Source organism: Argentina anserina, chromosome 6, assembly GCF_933775445.1.
Source record: "Argentina anserina chromosome 6, drPotAnse1.1, whole genome shotgun sequence".
NCBI lineage: Eukaryota > Viridiplantae > Streptophyta > Magnoliopsida > Rosales > Rosaceae > Argentina > Argentina anserina.
In genome coordinates, this window is record NC_065877.1 from 9,533,289 (window position 1) to 9,553,200 (window position 19,912).

The window sequence follows — 19,912 nt, forward strand, 5'->3', positions numbered from 1 at the left end:
AGTTGACATGTACAAGCTTAACAAGAGTATGATAATCAATAGCAGTTTATCGAGCGGCTCTACTAGCTTGGTCGATATAGAATCTCGGTTCAGGCGTTCAGGGAGACGATCGATCTATATAGCTAACTGATCTATTCGTTTTTTCTTTGGAGTAGAAAACGTAGGTTTGATGAATAAAATGATTTTCTTGATTATTGATACAATATTGTGCCTTACATAAATGAACTATTGAAAAAAAACTACATCGCAGATTAAATAAACCACTTTTCAGTAGCTTACATTAATGGAGTCTTGTGTTTGTTTCATATATCATAAAAACATCACTATATAGTTTCATGCATTTCCAGAATCTAGCTAATTATATACACACTATAAAACAAGGAACAGAACGCAAACAACTGGACCGCGACGACAAAGTTTTATAATTGACATTAGTACGTTGATGAAAGAAAGAAAAAGAAAAAGAGATGTTTGATGTGGTTTGTGGCCGGACTGTACCGGCGGATCTTAATTGATACTATATATTCCAGAGTTCCAGCTCACAGCAGATTTTGTTTGCGATTCGAATCAACTTTGTTGAATCTCCAAGGTGATGATGCTCAGGATCCTAATACCAAGCTCTCTTAAATTGTTTAAATGTACCAAATCAAATTTAAAGTCAACGAACTAGGTCCATGCAAAGCCGGCTAATACGTAGTATTACAATTCATCTACATTTGTTTTTTTAATAATTGTGTCATAAACATATGTACGAATGTATGAGAAATGTCACAATACACACAGTATCATTTCAATTTAATTAAGATTGAATTGGATGAAATTTGAGCTGATCCAATTTATATGTAATGCATGCAGTTAATGCAATTACGTGGATCTAAACACATCTTGCAGAGTTAAATATAAATTCTTATGATAGCGTTTTTTTTTTCTTTCTACATGCACCGTTTTGGTTGCATTTCAAATATCATTCTGCATAGTCATAGACCCATAGTCTTGAACTTAATTGTTTTCTGTATATATTCACTTGTTAATGTAGAATCTGAATAGAAGAGCAGCAAAAACACACCAGCAACAATTGAATCTCACACTAAGAAGAGAACGCAAAAATCTGGGGCAAGCTTTTTATAATGCAGAACACCAAAACCAGTACAATAAATTAATATTTATGAGCCGAAGAGTATATATATAAGGCTTTTTTTGTAAGGAGGTTTTTATTTATTTTTATGTACGGATTTTTATTTTTGATTAATTTTTCGATTGAATTTTCACATCTTCATCGTCGAATATATAGGTAATAACGTGATCATCCCCGTAAAATTTCAGCCGATTCAATGATGATTAAAGTACTCATAACTTCGATTTTCTACTAAAATATACATCTATACTGCACAGTAAACCGAATAGTCCAACTCAATACACTAGATTAATATTTAGGATAGATTAGTTTATTATATATAGGCTTGGTTTACATTCCAACAGTTAATTGATGATGTGCATGTTGTACAATCTTATGAACCCTATCTATTTTTTTTCTTCTGAGAATCTTATGAGCCCTATCTCTTCTATTAGGAAAATATATAATAAGGTGGCGCTGACCATAATGCAGCAATTAACGAACAAAATCAATGGAAATGTTAGCAGGTTGTATGAATAATTAGTTTGAGGAATACTATATATTGATAAAAATTGAAAGGTACGGGGAAGGACTCTTCCTTTTCTAACATTTGGATGAAACATAAGCAGTTATTGTTCCTTTTCTAACTAAGCATTGAAGCATGAAAATATGAACTTACAAAGACTGAATTAAAATGATTCTCGCGATCGGAAGAAATCCTACACTAGATGTCTAGATGTGGCATCTTCCTCGCTCATTAGAAAAGATTGCGCCGGCGGCTTCATCCATCACCACGTACCACACACTTGATCAAGTTCTCTTCGAATACTGAAGCCTTTAAAGAGCGAACATGCACTACTTTATCCTTTATTACCATGGACGGAGCCAAAATTTCATAATGGGTTGAGGTAGAAAACAATTTACGATTATTTATGAATTATATATAAAAATTTGAGGTGGGCTAATATTTAAATTTTAAATTTTAACACTAAAATTTAACTAGAAAGATAAGTTTATTAGTAATTTGAGGTGGGCTATAGCCCACCGTAGCCCATAGGGTTGGGACAGGTACAAAATGGTCCGGGATTGTATTCATACCGATACCATACCGATTTTATATTTCGGTATCGGTATCGGTTCGGTACTGCCATTTTCAATCTCAATACCGAACTGAACCGATACCGTTCGGTTTCGGTACCAAACTAGCAAATTCCACAAGGCCTACATATACATCATTCACTACACTAACTAGGTTCAATTATGAACATAATTCACATAAAAGATACAAATTAACACACTTAACATTTTCACAAAGTTGAAAGATACAAACTGAGAGCAATTCCTACAGTTGCATATACTTCTGCACAAATTGAGAGTTTTACACTATACAAATTCATATTATGCACAAAGAAAGTAAACACAAAATACTCTTTCGATTTGAAACGACCACAAAATCAGACCATATGTAACGACCCCAAAATTTCAAGCTTAAAAACTCAAAATTCTAAAGTCGTTGAACACAAAATAATCTCAAATAAATCGAAATCATTAAAGTGTAACAGCGGATCAATTCTGAGTTCTCAAACAACTCAGACAACCAATTATTACAACCCAAATTTATAATCCATACATAAAATAGAAATGTAATAATCCTCACAAATCACTCACAAATCTCACAAATGAAATTACACAAATTCTCCCACACGAATCCACGCTAAAACCTCACCATAAGTAGGATACGTACGACTTCGAGCCTCTGTAGTCGTCTCTCAATCTCCATTAATCAGCACCTGCGGAATTATCCCCTACACCATCGAATTGGTGCACCGGGATTGTAAACACAAACCCGGTAAGCTTATAGCTCGTATGAGTAAAATCGAAATATAATTCGCATATCAAAATATACGAAAGATCACAAACAACAAATATAAATGCCCTCATGAGTCGATGGTCAGCCCATCTGGTTGACCCAAAGAAATATGAAATGAAACGCTCATGAGAAAATTAAGTAACCCTTCTGGTTACTCAATGCATTTATAATACGGGTACCAAGAACGCTGGTACACATCTGTTACCCCTCTCGTAATACACCGTTGATATTGGATAGCCACCCGCTACCCAACATCAAAAATAAACTGAGTACCCATGAGCAGATAACCACCCGTTACCTCACATGCAGTACTAAGGCAGACAGACTAGAGCTCTAACTGTATCGTAACTTTCGCCCGGCCAAAGGCTAGGTTTCGACTTGCCAAACACGTACAATAATCTCACATCATATTGTACCAAAAATCAGGTCCGAAGACAATTCACATTTTAACAATCTCAATGTTAAAAATCACGTACAATAATCTCACATCATATTGTACAATTCAAATCGCATGCTCAACATGATCACAATAAAATCATAACAGTATATTATATAACAAACTATATATATTCGTACATATTTACCATTTATACAATATATATATAATCCATTATATTTTATACATGTCATATTTCACAACGCATGCTCAATACACAATCTTCCGTCATCAAAATGACCATCTCTAATGAATTAATAACAGTATATAATATAATGAACTATATATATATATGCACTTATTACCATTATACAATATATATATATATATATATATTCCACTAAATTGTATACATGTTGTAATTCATTATTAAATACTCTTGCAAAAATCTTGAATCACCGCGAGGGTAGATTCGTAAATACGTGAGATTTTACTCACCTTATCGACTCGAGCGTAATTCCACAATGCCCGATGATAATTCATTTTCTCGATTTAACGATCACCTTGAAAAGATAAGAAAAGCATTTAGAATCGTTTCGTAAACCTTTAAATGCCGAAACAGTAATAATCGGATACTATTCAGCAATTTTCGGTTTTACGAAGTTACTGTTCACTGTTACTATTCACGGTTACTGTACAAATATACCATAAATACGTATTTTTTTGTACGTATAAGTATTATATACGTATTTCTGTACGTATAAATACTATATATATATATATATATATTTCTGTACGTATAAATATTATATGCGTATTTCTGTACGTATAAATATTATATACGTATTTCTGTACGCATAAATATTAATACGTATTTCTGTACGTATAAATATTATATACGTATTTCTGTACGTATAAATATTAATACGTATTTCTGTACGTATAAATATTATATACGTATTTCTGTACGTATAAATATTAATACGTATTTTTATACGTATACGTACTATTTAAATGTAAATACAATCTCAGTAAATAAAATTTACTAAATTACCCTTTTACAAATTATTTTTTACATTTACTAAAAGTAATTTATATTTACATTTACCGAAGGTAAAATTTAATTACATTTACCGTAGTAAATAAAATTTACATTTACATTTACCGTTACACAGTAAATTACCAAAATACCGTTTCTGTCAAAACTATTCAACCCGCCGCAGGTAGCGGCGCGTGGGGCTCACTCGCCGACGCCACCACGGCGCGTGTCACGCCACCGCCGTGCCCAAACTCTCCCCCTCATCCTCCTCTACCTTTCTACGGCCTCCGACTACCCCTAGGCCATCCCTAGCCTCCTCACGCGCCGCCTCTAGGCGGCGGTATCTCCTCCGCTCCCCCTCCTCCGATCTACTTCAAAACTTCCCCAAAACAATCACAATACAACAACAAGCAATCCAACAATCGAATTAACCAAATCCCATACCTAAAACACGACTTGATGTTGTTGGAGTTTCGTTGGTTGGATTGGATTGGATCCCGAGGGTCACGTCGAGCTTCACGGCGTCGCCGGTGATGCGCTGTGCTTGTGGGGGTGGTCACGTCGTGGTGGTGAGGCCGCAGTTGCCGTCGGTGAGGAGAGGGAGGGTGCGAGAGAGCGAGAAAGAGAGAGAGAGAGAAGAGAAGAGAAGAGCTCGGGAAGGAAGAAGAAAAGAGAGAGAAAAGAGAGGGCGGCGGGAAGAGAGAGAGAGAGAAGAGAGAAGAGGGTTTCTGAAAATAGAAACCCTACTTCACAAAATGTCCTTTTATACCCCCCTTAAAATCGGAAACTATCTTCCGTCAATAATAACTTTTACATACAACGTCCGATTCGAACGCGTCACATATCCACGAACTCGTATCAACGAGCTCTACAACTTTCGTAAAGAAAGTTTTAGCAACCGAGCGACGGAATAAAAGTCGATATAATCGTTCGGTAACGTAACGTTTTCTTATTAAACGTTCTCGGAACGTTTCCGTTTCCGTTTCGTAAAGTTTGCAAACAAACAATTTCGTTTTAATTGAATTTCATAACTTATAGAATTCAATTCAATTCAAAAGTGATTTTAAAAATCTAGGGTTATTACAATCTACCCCCCTTAAAGGAATTTCGCCCCGAAATTCAAGCTCACTCAACAAACAACTGTGGATATCGGGTCATCATGTCTGACTCTAGCTCCCAAGATGCATCACCCTCATCATGGTGACTCCACAGCACCTTGACTAGCTCAACTTCTCTCCTCCGAAGCTTCTTTGTGGATCTATCCAGGATACGAACCGGTTCGACAACAAAAGTGGCATTTTCCTTCACTTCAATGGTGCTATGATCGATCACATGTGACTCATCTGGTACATACTTCCTCAGCATGGAAATGTGGAAGACGTTGTGAACGCCCGACATGCTAGTAGGCAAGGCTAGTCGGTAAGCTAGTTCGCCCACCTTCTCAAGTATCTCGAAGGGCCCAACGTACCTCGGAGCCAATTTTCCCTTCTTGCCAAATCTCACTACACCCCTCATAGGTGAAACTTTCAAGAACACATGATCGCCGATCTCAAACTCCGCATGTCTCCTCTTTAGGTCCGCATAGCTCTTCTGTCTGCTCTGAGTGGTCCGGATTCTATCCCGAATGATCGAGATTTTCTCCGTGGTTTCCTGAACCACCTCTGGACCCATCAGTGCCTTATCACCAACCTCGGCCCAACAGATCGGTGATCGACATGGTCTACCATAAAGAGCCTCATAAGGTGCCATACCGATGCTAGAGTGGTAGCTGTTGTTGTAGGCAAAATCAATCAATCTCAAATGATCTTCCCAGCTACCCTTGAAATCCAACACACATGCTCTCAACATGTCTTCCATCACCTGATTCACCCTCTCTGTCTGTCCATCCGTCTGAGGGTGAAAAGCTGTACTCATATCCAAGGTAGTGCCCATCGCCTTCTGCAAACCACCCCAGAACTTCGAAGTGAAACGTGCATCTCTATCGGAAACAATAGAAACTGGAGCACCATGAAGTCTCACTACCTCATCCACATATAGTTTCCCAAGCACGTCCACTGAGTACTTCATCGACACTGGGAGAAAATGAGCCGACTTCGTCAACCGATCGACAATCACCCATATGGCATCGTGACCCTTCTTCGATCTAGGCAACCCGGTCACAAAATCCATAGATATCTGCTCCCACTTCCAAAGAGGAATAGTCAGTGGTTTCAACATGCCAGCTGGTCGTTGATGTTCTGCTTTCACTTGCTGACATGTAAGGCACTTCGATACAAACTCTGCTACATCTTTCTTCATACCGTTCCACCAGAATTGTCTGCAGAGGTCCTTGTACATCTTGGTGTTCCCTGGATGGACGGTATAGCGTGAACGATGTGCCGTACGAAGAACCTCCTCCCGAAGATCATCACAATCTGGGACACACAATCTTGTCCCAAACCTCAACCCTCCATCGGGTCCAACTCTCCACTCAGAAGGGCACTCATCAAGCGTATCAACTACAAGATCTGCCAACTTAGCTTGTGAGAGTCTATCCTGCGCCTGACCCTGTATGATCCTCATGATCAATGTGGGTTGCACCGTGACACTACCAAGGAAGACCCTTGGTTCTCCTCCCGATGGTACTAAATCAAACTCCGATGCAGTTTCGAGCATGAACCATTCCTGGACCATAAGTGAGGCCACCACGCCTCTCGGTTTCCTGCTCAAGGCATCGGCCACCACATTTGCCTTCCCCGGGTGGTACTCTAATGTGAAGTCATAGTCCTTGAGGAGTTCCATCCATCTCCTCTGCCTCATGTTTAGCTCCTTCTGAGAAAACAAGTACTTCAAACTCTTATGATCTGAAAAGAGTTGAAACTTCTCTCCATACAAGTAATGTCTCCAAATCTTCAGGGCAAACACAACTGCCGCAAGCTCTAGGTCGTGTGTCGGATAATTCTTCTCATGAATCTTCAACTGTCTCGAGCCATAAGCGACCATTCCTCCATGCTGCATCAACACACAACCCAAACCTTGGAGCGAAGCATCACTGTAAATGACATAGCCACCACCACTAGAAGGAATCGTCAATACTGGAGCTGTGGTCAGTCTAGTCTTTAGTTTGCGGAATGCTTCCTCACATGCATCCGTCCACACGAACGGAGTATCTTTCTTGGTCAACTTGGTCAATGAAGATGCAATACTAGAAAACCCCTCGATAAACCTCCTGTAGTATCCTGCCAAACCGAGGAAACTACGTATCTTTGTAGGGTTCTTTGGACGACTCCAATTCTTTACTGCCTCTACCTTTGACGGGTCCACTAGTACTCCATCTTTTGAGACAACATGACCAAGGAATTTGACCTCTTCTTTCCAGAACTCACACTTCTCTAGCTTGGCATACAGTCTCGCCTCCTTCAAGGTCTGCAACACTGTTTTCAGATGCACCACATGTTCTTCTTGTGTCTTGGAGTATATCAGAATGTCATCCACAAACACCACAACAAACTCATCCAAGTACGGGCTAAATACTTGGTTCATCAAACTCATGAAGACAGCTGGTGCATTCGTTAGACCAAATGGCATGACGACAAACTCATAATGTCCATACCGGGTGTTGAAGGCTGTCTTCGATATATCTTCTTCCTTCACCCTGAGTTGATGATAACCGGATCTCAAATCAATCTTAGAGAACACCGTAGCACCTTTGAGCTGATCGAACAAGTCATCAATCCTAGGTAAGGGATACCTATTCTTGATGGTCACCTTGTTCAGCTCTCTGTAGTCCACACATAACCGCAGAGAACCATCTTTCTTCTTCACGAACAAAACAGGTGCTCCCCAAGGTGAAACGCTAGGTCTAATGAACCCTTGGTCTAATAGCTCATCGATCTGCACCTTCAGCTCCTTAAGTTCATTCTGCCCCATTCTATATGGCGCCTTTGACACAGGTGCTGTACCGGGTACTACATCAATGCAGAAATCTACCACTCTTCGAGGAGGTAGCCCTGGTATCTCTTGAAACACTTCACCAAACTCAGATACTACCACAATGTCTGCGATAGTCACTTTCTGATCCACTGACTCCACATGTGCCAAAACTCCTGATCTCATGGCGTTATCGGACTTGAGGCAACGATAACGAAACAGTGGCTCTCCGGGTCTATGAAAGGACACTACCATGTCAAAACAATCAATCACAGCATGTTGTGGTCTCAACCAATCAATCCCCAAGATCACATCATAAGTGTGGTCCGGAATCACAATCAACGAAGCAGAGAACTCTCTACTTCCAATCAAAATAGGACAAGCTTTGCAGATTGTCTCTAACTCAAGTGACACTCCAAGGGGTGAAGTGACACATAAGGCGTCCCCAAGAGGTGTAGGAATCAATCCTAGCATCTCCACCACTGAACTAGCAATGAATGAATGCGATGCTCCCGTATCAAACAATACTCTAGCAAGGTAGTCAAACAGTGATAATGTACCTTCCACTCCTGTGTCTCGCTGGCCCACTGCAAACACTCTAGCTTGGCCCGCTGGTAGCTGTCTCTGCGGCCGTTCCTGCCTACCCTGAAGTGGTCGGGTACAATCTCGAGCTATGTGTCCCACTTGCCCGCACCGGTGGCAGCCTACTCTCTTCAGTTTCGGACATGCTGAGGCGTAATGTCCCATCTCATTGCAGCCATAACACCTCACTGCTGCTAATGGTCTGACTGGTGCTGCTCTGATAGCTAGGGGTGGCGCCCTTGTCGGGGCCTGATAGTGGGGTCTTGGCCTCTTCCATGACCTATCCTTCGGCCCTGAGTGCTCACTGCCTGTATAGACTGCCTTGCCTTTCCCCTTTGTATCTCTGTTCCCCACATTACCTGCTTGAGTCTTCTCTGCTTGCTCCAAGCTCATAGCACTCTCAAATATCTGCTCCCTGGTAGTCAGGCAAAGGACTGATATCATGGTCTTGTACTCTTGTTTCAGCCCACGTAGATACTTCTGAGCTAAAGCAGTCGTACCCATAGGCCTGACATACCGATACAGCTGCGAGAATCGAGCATCATACTCTCTAATGTCATGTCTCCCTGTACCAATGCCAGAAACTCCAACTCTAAGTCCTCCTGTACTGAGGCTGGAAAATACTTCTCTCGGAATATGGTGGTGAAACCTCCCCATGTGAATGTAGACACATCCACAGTCTGTCTCATGCTCTTCCACCAATCTAGCGCATCACCCTTGAGAAAGAATGTAGCTATCTTTCTCTTCTCAATCTCTGTGCACTCTATCATCTCAAAATAAGTCTCCATACCATCGATCTAATGGTCAGCTACCATATGATCTAGTCCCCCATGAAAGGTCGGAGCTGACAGTGCACTAATATCCTTGATCAGCTTCAACACTTGACCGTCATCTCTAACCGCATGAGCTGGCTCAACCTGCTCCTCCTGTGGAGCAGCCTCCTCATAAAGGTTCTCCACGTTGCGGACTCGACCTGTGGTCCTACCTCGACCTCGGCCTACCTGCTCTTCCTGTGGAGCAGCCTCCTCATAAAGGTTCTCCAAATTGCGGACTCGGCCTGTGGTCCTACCTCGACCTCGGCCTCTCGCCCGTCCTCGGCCCTGTCCTCGGCCCTTATCAGCGTTCATCACCTTCAAACAACGAAATACTTAGTCAATACATGTGAAATCTCGAATTCAACTAAAACAGATTCAATAGGTATTAACATGAAATTTCAGGATGAGATGAATCATCGAAGTATCATCACGATACTTCTCGGAGGACCAAACCATTAGGTATGGCTCCTAAAACACTCTCACGTACCCAACGACATATCAATACCGAGCAGCATGTGATGGGTGCCCGCCTGCAGTCGGATCATCGCTCCCGGATGATATTGATAATCGCCAAATACGCACTTAGGCTATGATACCAACTGTAACGACCCCAAAATTTCAAGCTTAAAAACTCAAAATTCTAAAGTCGTTGAACACAAAATAATCTCAAATAAATCGAAATCATTAAAGTGTAACAGCGGATCAATTCTGAGTTCTCAAACAACTCAGACAACCAATTATTACAACCCAAATTTATAATCCATACATAAAATGGAAATGTAATAATCCTCACAAATCACTCACAAATCTCACAAATGAAATTACACAAATTCTCCCACACGAATCCACGCTAAAACCTCACCATAAGTAGGATACGTACGACTTCGAGCCTCTGTAGTCGTCTCTCAATCTCCACTAATCAGCACCTGCGGAATTATCCCCTACACCATCGAATTGGTGCACCAGGATTGTAAACACAAACCCGGTAAGCTTATAGCTCCTATGAGTAAAATCGAAATATAATTCGCATATCAAAATATACGAAAGATCACAAACAACAAATATAAATGCCCTCATGAGTCGATGGTCAGCCCATCTGGTTGACCCAAAGAAATATGAAATGAAACGCTCATGAGAAAATTAAGTAACCCTTTTGGTTACTCAATGCATTTATAATACGGGTACCAAGAACGCTGGTACACATCTGTTACCCCTCTCGTAATACACCGTTGATATTGGATAGCCACCCGCTACCCAACATCTAAAATAAACTGAGTACCCATGAGCAGATAACCACTCGTTACCTCACATGCAGTACTAAGGCAGACAGACTAGAGCTCTAACTGTATCGTAACTTTCGCCCGGCCAAAGGCTAGGTTTCGACTTGCCAAACACGTACAATAATCTCACATCATATTGTACCAAAAATCAGGTCCGAAGACAATTCACATTTTAACAATCTCAATGTTAAAAATCACGTACAATAATCTCACATCATATTGTACAATTCAAATCGCATGCTCAACATGATCACAATAAAATCATAACAGTATATTATATAACAAACTATATATATTCGTACATATTTACCATTTATACAATATATATATAATCCATTATATTTTATACATGTCATATTTCACAACGCATGCTCAATACACAATCTTCCGTCATCAAAATGACCATCTCTAATGAATTAATAACAGTATATAATATAATGAACTATATATATATATATGCACTTATTACCATTATACAATATATATATATATATTCCACTAAATTGTATACATGTTGTAATTCATTATTAAATACTCTTGCAAAAATCTTGAATCACCGCGAGGGTAGATTCGTAAATACGTGAGATTTTACTCACCGTATCGACTCGAGCGTAATTCCACAATGCCCGATGATAATTTCTTTCCTCGATTTAACGATCACCTTGAAAAAATAAGAAAACCATTTAGAATCGTTTCGTAAACCTTTAAATGCCGAAACAGTAATAATCGGATACTGTTCAGCAATTTTCGGTTTTACGAAGATACTGTTCAGGGTTACTGTTCACTGTTACTGTACAAATATACCATAAATACGTATTTTTTTGTACGTATAAGGATTATATACGTATTTCTGTACGTATAAATACTATATACATATTTCTGTACGTATAAATATTATAAATATTATTTCTGTACATATAAATATTAATATGTATTTCTATACGTATTTCTGTACGTATAAATATTAATACGTATTTCTGTACATATAAATATTATATACGTATTTCTGTACGTATAAATATTAATACGTATTTTTATACGTATAGTACTATTTAAATGTAAATACAATCTCAGTAAATAAAATTTACTAAATTACCCTTTTACAAATTACTTTTTACATTTACCGAAGGTAAAATTTAATTACATTTACCGTAGTAAATAAAATTTACATTTACATTTACCGTTACACAGTAAATTACCAAAATACCCTTTCTGTCAAAACTATTCACACCGCCGCAGGTGGCGGCGTGTGTCACGCCACCGCCGTGCCCAAACTCTCCCCCTCATCCTCCTCTACCTTTCTACGGCCTCCGACTACCCCTAGGCCATCCCTAGCCTCCTCACGCGCCGCCTCTAGGCGGCGGTATCTCCTCCGCTCCCCCTCCTCCAATCTACTTCAAAACTTCCCCAAAACAATCACAATACAACAACAAGCAATCCAACAATCGAATTAACCAAATCCCATACCTAAAACACGACTTGATGTTGTTGGAGTTTCGTTGGTTGGATTGGATTGGATCCCGAGGGTCACGTCGAGCTTCACGGCGTCGCCGGTGATGCGCTGTGCTCGTGGGGGTGGTCACGTCGTGGTGGTGAGGCCGCAGTTGCCGTCGGTGAGGAAAGGGAGGGTGCGAGAGAGCGAGAAAGAGAGAGAGAGAAGAGAAGAGAAGAGAAGAGCTCGGGAAGGAAGAAGAAAAGAGAGAGAAAAGAGAGGGCGGCGGGAAGAGAGAGAGAAGAGAGAAGAGGGTTTCTGAAAATAGAAACCCTACTTCACAAAATGTCCTTTTATACCCCCCTTAAAATCGGAAACTATCTTCCGTCAATAATAACTTTTACATACAACGTCCGATTCGAACGCGTCACATATCCACGAACTCGTATCAACGAGCTCTACAACTTTCGTGAAGAAAGTTTTAGCAACCGAGCGACGGAATAAAAGTCGATATAATCGTTCGGTAACGTAACGTTTTCTTATTAAACGTTCTCGGAACGTTTCCGTTTCCGTTTCGTAAAGTTTGCAAACAAACAATTTCGTTTTAATTGAATTCATAACTTATAGAATTCAATTCAATTCAAAAGTGATTCTAAAAATCTAGGGTTATTACACCATAATCCAAAGAAAGTAAAACCCAAAACTCAAACTGCATATATGACTCATACTTTCAGAGTTTCAATTAAGAATTCAAGATTGAATTAAGACTTACCTTCAGTTTTCCCATCGAGATTCCGAGAGGCTGCGATTGAGACTTAATAATGAGAGTGAAGGGCGAAGTCAGTGATTGAGAATGAAAGGCGAAGACGCGAAGTGAAAGAATGAAGTCGCGAAGTGAATGGAGGCGATGAGTTTTCGATGGAATGGGTTAGAGTATATTGGATTTTGTGAACCCTAACCCCCCCCCCCCCCCAAATATGAATTCTTATAGTTTTGGTACGGTTCAGTATATTCGGTATCAGATCTAATAGAACCGACCCGTACCGATTATATACTTTCGGTATTGGTATCGGTTCAGTATTGGAAATTTTTACCGATTCATCCTGTCCCATTGGAATTCGGTACGGGACGAACGGTTTCGGTACCAACTCCAAGTCCTAGTAGCCCGTGTGTAGCTACATCCTTAATCATTACGTTAATAACTTCATTGATTTTAGACTTTAGCTTGTTTAAATGTTACGAAGAGAAAAACTACTACTTCATTGTACGTTCTAATATATACACGCAGCGATTGTAGTCTATCGTTTATCTTCAGTCGCAGAATTGTCAAATTTTGATGCCATAAACCTATCAAGTATCAAGCCTAGCTGGTCCAATGTCATGACTCATGATCGATCGAATTGTCGATCATCAAAGATTTATGAGTGATGAAGAGGTTACTCCTCTCTTTCCTCCATCTAGCTTTCAATGTTAAGAAAAGTAATAAATTGTCAAATCTAATTCCAAATCGACTACAATTTATTTGTTTATCCTCTGCAATTGATTGCGACGTACTTTTGTTTCTCCATTTCAGTGTGGATGGATCTACTAACAGGCCAAACGAAGAAAGAAACGGCACCGATTGCTGACTTATTTAAGGTGCTCAGTTTTAAACGTACGGTACCGAATGTGTTCTTCTTCTTTTTTTGTTACTGAACTTTTTTTTATGTGAGGGGTTTGTTACTGAACTTTGAAACGGATGAAATACTCGGCGGAAGTGGAATGGTGGAAAAGGAGTGAGCATACATCGCATGCATCTCTCATACTAACGATTTGCAAATTAACCAAATATGAGTTTTATGGATTGTTGAAAATTAAGAGAAGAAATCAATATACAAAATCAGTTAATCAAAAATGAGTTAATAACTTCATTAAGAGAGCCAAAAGGCCAGGAACAAGAGCAGGAACAAAGTAATAAAAAAAGAAAATACAAACGAGCTAGTTCAGAAATTTACAACTAAACTGCATAAAGCACTAAAAGCAAAACAAAATTGCGTTTGGAGTGTAGGATAAATACATTCTTCTCTATATGGTACATTACTTTGCACGTGTTGAGAATTACTCGATCCCTTATTCGTCTGTCATTTTCTTTGAACACAAATACGTCTTTGGTGAATGATGCAGCTAATGAGGTCATCCACAACTGGAGCTAAGTTTTCTTTTGTTACGTATACGACTATATTCATATTCCAATCATGAATGTGATTATGAGGCTACAAAATGGACTACTAATGATAAGCACAAGCATTTCCAAGCCACAGATCTTTCAAATTATGTAATTAGGTCTGTTATTAATTGGTTTGCTATCTTTTCATGATTTCGATCTCTAACTACCAGCTTCTTTTGCAAAGGGGCTTTTGCCTGAACTGGCAATCGCTTTTGGAAGTTCAATTAAGCGAAAGAGATGTTCAGCACCATGCTATCTTATGGTGAGTACCAACACATTTTGAAAGAAACGAATAACAAGATGCATAGGCATAACGGGAATATTAAAAGGTAACAATGTGAAATTAGTGGAATTTGTATGAAAAGATGCTAAGGCACATGTTAAACAGGTTGATCATCTTTTATATTTGCAATCTCAAGTTTCCACCCTGCTCACCCACATACTATACATCAGTAATGAATTACTATTTTTTACAGAACTAAGCAAGATCATTATTAACTTTTGTAGGAGTTTTGGGTAGTTGCAACCCTTGACAATGAAATGTCTGTTCTCCTTGATCCACAAAAAACACAGGTTGTTGTTTTTTGTCAAAGAAACACGTACTCTTTGTTTGTAGTTTTGATGCTTGATGTCATCTGCACTTCAGCACACATACATTAGTCATCGATTCTGTATTTTTTGTATCTATGTGTAGTCATCCACCTTATCTCCTACCGGCCAGAAAATCTTTCCTCCATATTCCTTGAGGCAAGTCAAACAAGTCGAAACACTTCTTGGCACCCCCACATCTCTGTTATATATACATACATATATTCACTCGGTGTAAGCCATCTTTGTCCAGTTGATGAAAACTTGAAGAAAAAATGGTGGTGGCAGAGTCCAGTTCCGGTGCTTTTTGCTCCAAGGAGATGATAAGCTTCGGGTTGCAAGTACTCCGTGGACGATGGTTCATGTTTTTTGCTTCAATGCTAGTCCTCTCCGTCTCCGGAGCAACTTACATGTTTGGTCTCTACTCCACCGATGTCAAAACCGCACTAGGCTATGACCAAACGACACTCAATCTTCTAAGCTTCTTCAAGGACTTGGGAGGCAATGTCGGAATCATTGCCGGTCTAGTTAACGAAGTCACAGGTACGTGGGTGGTGCTCTTGATCGGTTCAGTCATGAACTTCTTCGGCTACTTCATGATATGGTTAGCTGTCACCGGTCGAACCTCGAAGCCACGCGTGTGGCAGATGTGTCTGTACATTTGCGTAGGTGCAAACTCTCAGACGTTCGCTAACACAGGAGCTGTGGTGAGCTGTGTGAAGAACTTCCCTTCTAGTAGAGGAAGTGTTCTGGGGCTTTTGAAGGGACTTGTTGGTTTGAGTGGAGCTATCATCACACAGCTCTACGGTGCTTTCTATGGAAATGATTCTAAGGCTCTGATTTTACTAATTGCTTGGCTTCCAGCTGCTGTTTCCATTGTGTTTCTTCCAATCGTTCGTTTGATCAAGGTCGTTAGACAGCCGGATCAGCTCAGGGTTTTCTACAACCTTCTATACATTACACTCGGCCTGGCCGGGTTTCTCATGGCTTTGATTATCACGCAGCACAAGATGAAGTTTTCTAGAATCTCTTTCATTGGAAGTGCTTCAGTTGTGATTATGCTACTCCTTCTTCCAATCGTAGTTGTTGTTATTGAAGAATTCAAGCTCTGGAAGACGAAGATCAAAGCCGTGAATGAGCCAATTCAGCTGAAAGTAGTAGCTGAAAATCCAGCTCCTGCTGAATTAGTACCTGCTGCAACTCCAGAAATTCAGCAGAAGCATAATTCTTGCTTTCTAACTGTCTTCAAGCCCCCCGTTAGAGGTGAGGATTACACAATTTTGCAAGCACTTTTTAGCATTGACATGTTGATCTTGTTCATTGCTACAATTTGTGGCGTTGGAGGCACTTTAACTGCGATCGATAATCTTGGTCAGATTGGGAACTCACTAGGCTACCCAACTGACAGCATTAGCACTTTCATATCTCTGGTGAGCATATGGAACTACCTTGGAAGAGTCACTTCTGGCTTTTCTTCAGAAGTCCTTTTGAACAAGTACAAATTCCCAAGACCACTTATGCTCACTCTAGTGCTTCTCTTATCATGCGTTGGCCATCTCCTAATCGCGTTCGGGGTCCCTAACTCTCTATACTTTTCTTCTGTGATTATTGGGTTCTGTTTTGGAGCTCAATGGCCATTGATTTTCGCCATCATTTCCGAACTCTTTGGCCTCAAGTACTATGCCACTTTGATCCAGTTTGGTGGTGCTGCTAGTCCTCTTGGGGCTTACATCCTCAATGTGAAAGTGGCTGGAAACTTGTATGATGCAGAGGCTTTGAAGCAACTAAAGGCTTTGGGGAAGTATAGAGAAGAAGGAAAGGACTTGACTTGTGTAGGTGTGGAGTGTTACAAATTGGCTTTCATTATAATTGCTGCTGCTGCATTGTTTGGGAGCCTTGTTTCATTTATTTTGGTGATGAGAACAAGAAAATTCTACCAAAGTGATATCTACAAGAAGTTCAGAGAGGAAGCCGAGGCAGCCGAAGCGGATTTCGCCAGAGGCACTGTTGATGCCGATTCTACGAGCTCATCAAGAGCAGCACAAGCATCAGAGGCAGACATGGATTCAAAAAAATAGGTCAGGGTAAAAAATAAATAAGTCAGCTATATAATTGCCCTTTGTTTCCTTAATTGTTCGAATAGGCTATATGTTGTTCTGGCAACTTTTGGAAAAAAACCATTTAGAATTTGAAGAACTTTGTTGATACTGTGAATCTAAGCAACCATGTACAAAGATTTGTATGGATTACCAAGACAATGGTTCTGCTTGTGCTGTAATGGTTCTGTGATATCTTCAAACATTACTCTAATTCATTATCCAATTTTGTTTTGCCTTGAATCCAAAATTAGCCCTCAAATGATTAAAAGGTTGATATAGTTGACCAATCTAGGACCAAATTTGCTTTGCCATTTCCTCCATGGATCTATGCGAGTATATACTTTATGGAGTATAAATTCTGGAAAATTCTTGATGAGAAGAACAGATGGCCAAATTCCAACATTGGGTAATGGCCAATTTAGAATGATAGCTTGTGCATACGTGTACGACTATGCGTGAAAGCTTACTTAAGAACTTGCCTGTTAGCTTTTTTGGTGAGAAATCATTTAAAAAATCCCCGACTTAATCAATTTAAAAAAAGTGGTAGGAGACCAATAACTTATTAATTTATGGACACAATATCTCACATCCGAATACAATAAAGTAATAAAAACAATTAAACCACTGCACCAGCCACCTTTACTTGCAATCATTGTCGTCATCGCCGCTAGCAGCACCAATATAGTGAGCAGTACTAAATCGGAGCACTAAGCTAAACTGGCTTGAATTAGGGATGGACTCGGTTCAATCGGTTCGGTTTAAGAGTACTAACCGAAAACTGAAACCGAGGTCTCGGTTTTATATTTCTTAAAACTGAAACCGGAAAAAATATTTATTAATCACGGTTTCGATTAACCTATAATTCGGTTCGGTTCGGTTTCAGTTACATAACATACTATTTGTAATAACTTTCATACTTGACTTAAAACAAAAGTTAAAATCAAAGTAAAGTAATAAACTACAAGTTCAGTACTTCAAATTAGTAAATAAGTAAACTAGATTGCAATAAGTTAAAAACAACAAACAAAATCAACAAATTTACGATAGAGTATCAAACAAAATGTAATATTTAATGAGTTAAAGACTGTGAGTAATTAAGTTAGACATTTCAAAACCGTAATCATGTAAAATCATATATATCATATGTAACTCTTAATCAATAAAAACATGACGTACACCTATTATTATATTAAATATTAATAATTAAAAATATATATGTCGATTCGGTTCGGTTCGGTTCGGTTTGATCGGTTTTTACATAGACGAAACCGCAAACCAAAACCGAACTATTCCGTTTGATGTTAAAATCGGAACCGATAGATCGGTTTTGTTCGGTTTCAGTTTTTCGGTGTTAGTTCGGTACGGTTTTGATCAGTTTTCGATTTTTCGGTGTCTAAAAGTACACCCGCTTGAATATACCTCTACCCAACTTCCTCCAACTTCATATCCTTTTCCAATCTTCTATCACTTTTAATATTTTAGTTCATGTAGGATTGTATTGGGATAAATGTTAAAAGTATTTATCTCACATCAGAGAAGTGGGCACGAACTTGGTACCTATATGTCAACGGTAGAATGACCTAAATACCTCTTTTTTTTGCGGGTAGTAGACATGATATTTGTGTCAAAAGAGGCAGATAACCAGGCATGTTAAGCGCAATGATGGCTTTTGACATTAGGCAGAGGTTGTGGTATGTCGACGGCAAAGGAGCTATCGCAATAATGCCTGGAGACATCAGTAGGTGTGGTGTTTTCAATTTCTGGGTTGATTGTGCCTGCTGCCTAACAGTATATAATATAAATGATATGAATATTCCATAATTTCATTTTCATTGGGGCTTAAACTCTTCAGTGCCTCAAGTTCTAGTACAACCCCTCACCACCAAGCCACCATATAATTAATGCAGGACAAGAAAACATCTCACAATCGCATTGCTTTCTTATGAGGCACAGCTCTAGATTGCGTATCTTTCAGAAATTCAATCTTATGTACTAGAGCAATTCGATATTTTGGCATCCTTATTGGCTTGGAATTTGACTCATATTCTATAAAGCAAATTATTTTATGTTAGAAGTCTCGTTTCACATTTGTGTGATTTTTGCTTGCATATGCTAAATGGTTTCATGAGCTCCAAAGATTACGGAAAGCTCAACTCTTTTGAAGGTTGCAACCAGACGAGAAAGACTCGGTGGCTGTAGAAAGTCTAAACCTTTGGTAGACATCATTTAGAGTCTCGAACTGTATTTTTAAGCTATTAAGAAGTTAAGATGGTAAGTTGATGGATTATTACACAATTGTAAGTTGGTCAACTCACTTATAGTAAGGTTGATTACAACATTTGAACCAGCATACAACAAAATGTTGTCTCATAAATGTCACGAGATTTATAAACCTGGACACATGAGTATTTTGAAAATGCTGATGAGAATTCCATAGATAATTTATACGCTTGATTATATGTTTATATATTTTATACTTATTATTTTCTTTATTCCTTCTAAGACCAATGCTAGAATAGAGTTTTTGTAGAACTCAATTTTCTATGTTAATTTACTCTAATACCTTAAAGTACCATAAAAAAAATTGTTGATGGACAACATC

The 19,912-nt window shown here is 39.2% G+C and overlaps 1 protein-coding gene across 1 annotated transcript; it reads left to right on the plus strand.

Annotated features, from left to right (window-relative positions):
- Positions 1-15,401: 15,401 nt before the first annotated feature.
- LOC126797846 (protein NUCLEAR FUSION DEFECTIVE 4-like) lies at positions 15,402-17,505 on the plus strand. Its single transcript, XM_050524578.1, has one exon. It carries the CDS (start codon positions 15,487-15,489, stop codon positions 17,287-17,289), a length of 1,803 nt encoding a protein of 600 aa, XP_050380535.1. The 5' UTR covers positions 15,402-15,486; the 3' UTR covers positions 17,290-17,505.
- Positions 17,506-19,912: the final 2,407 nt, after the last annotated feature.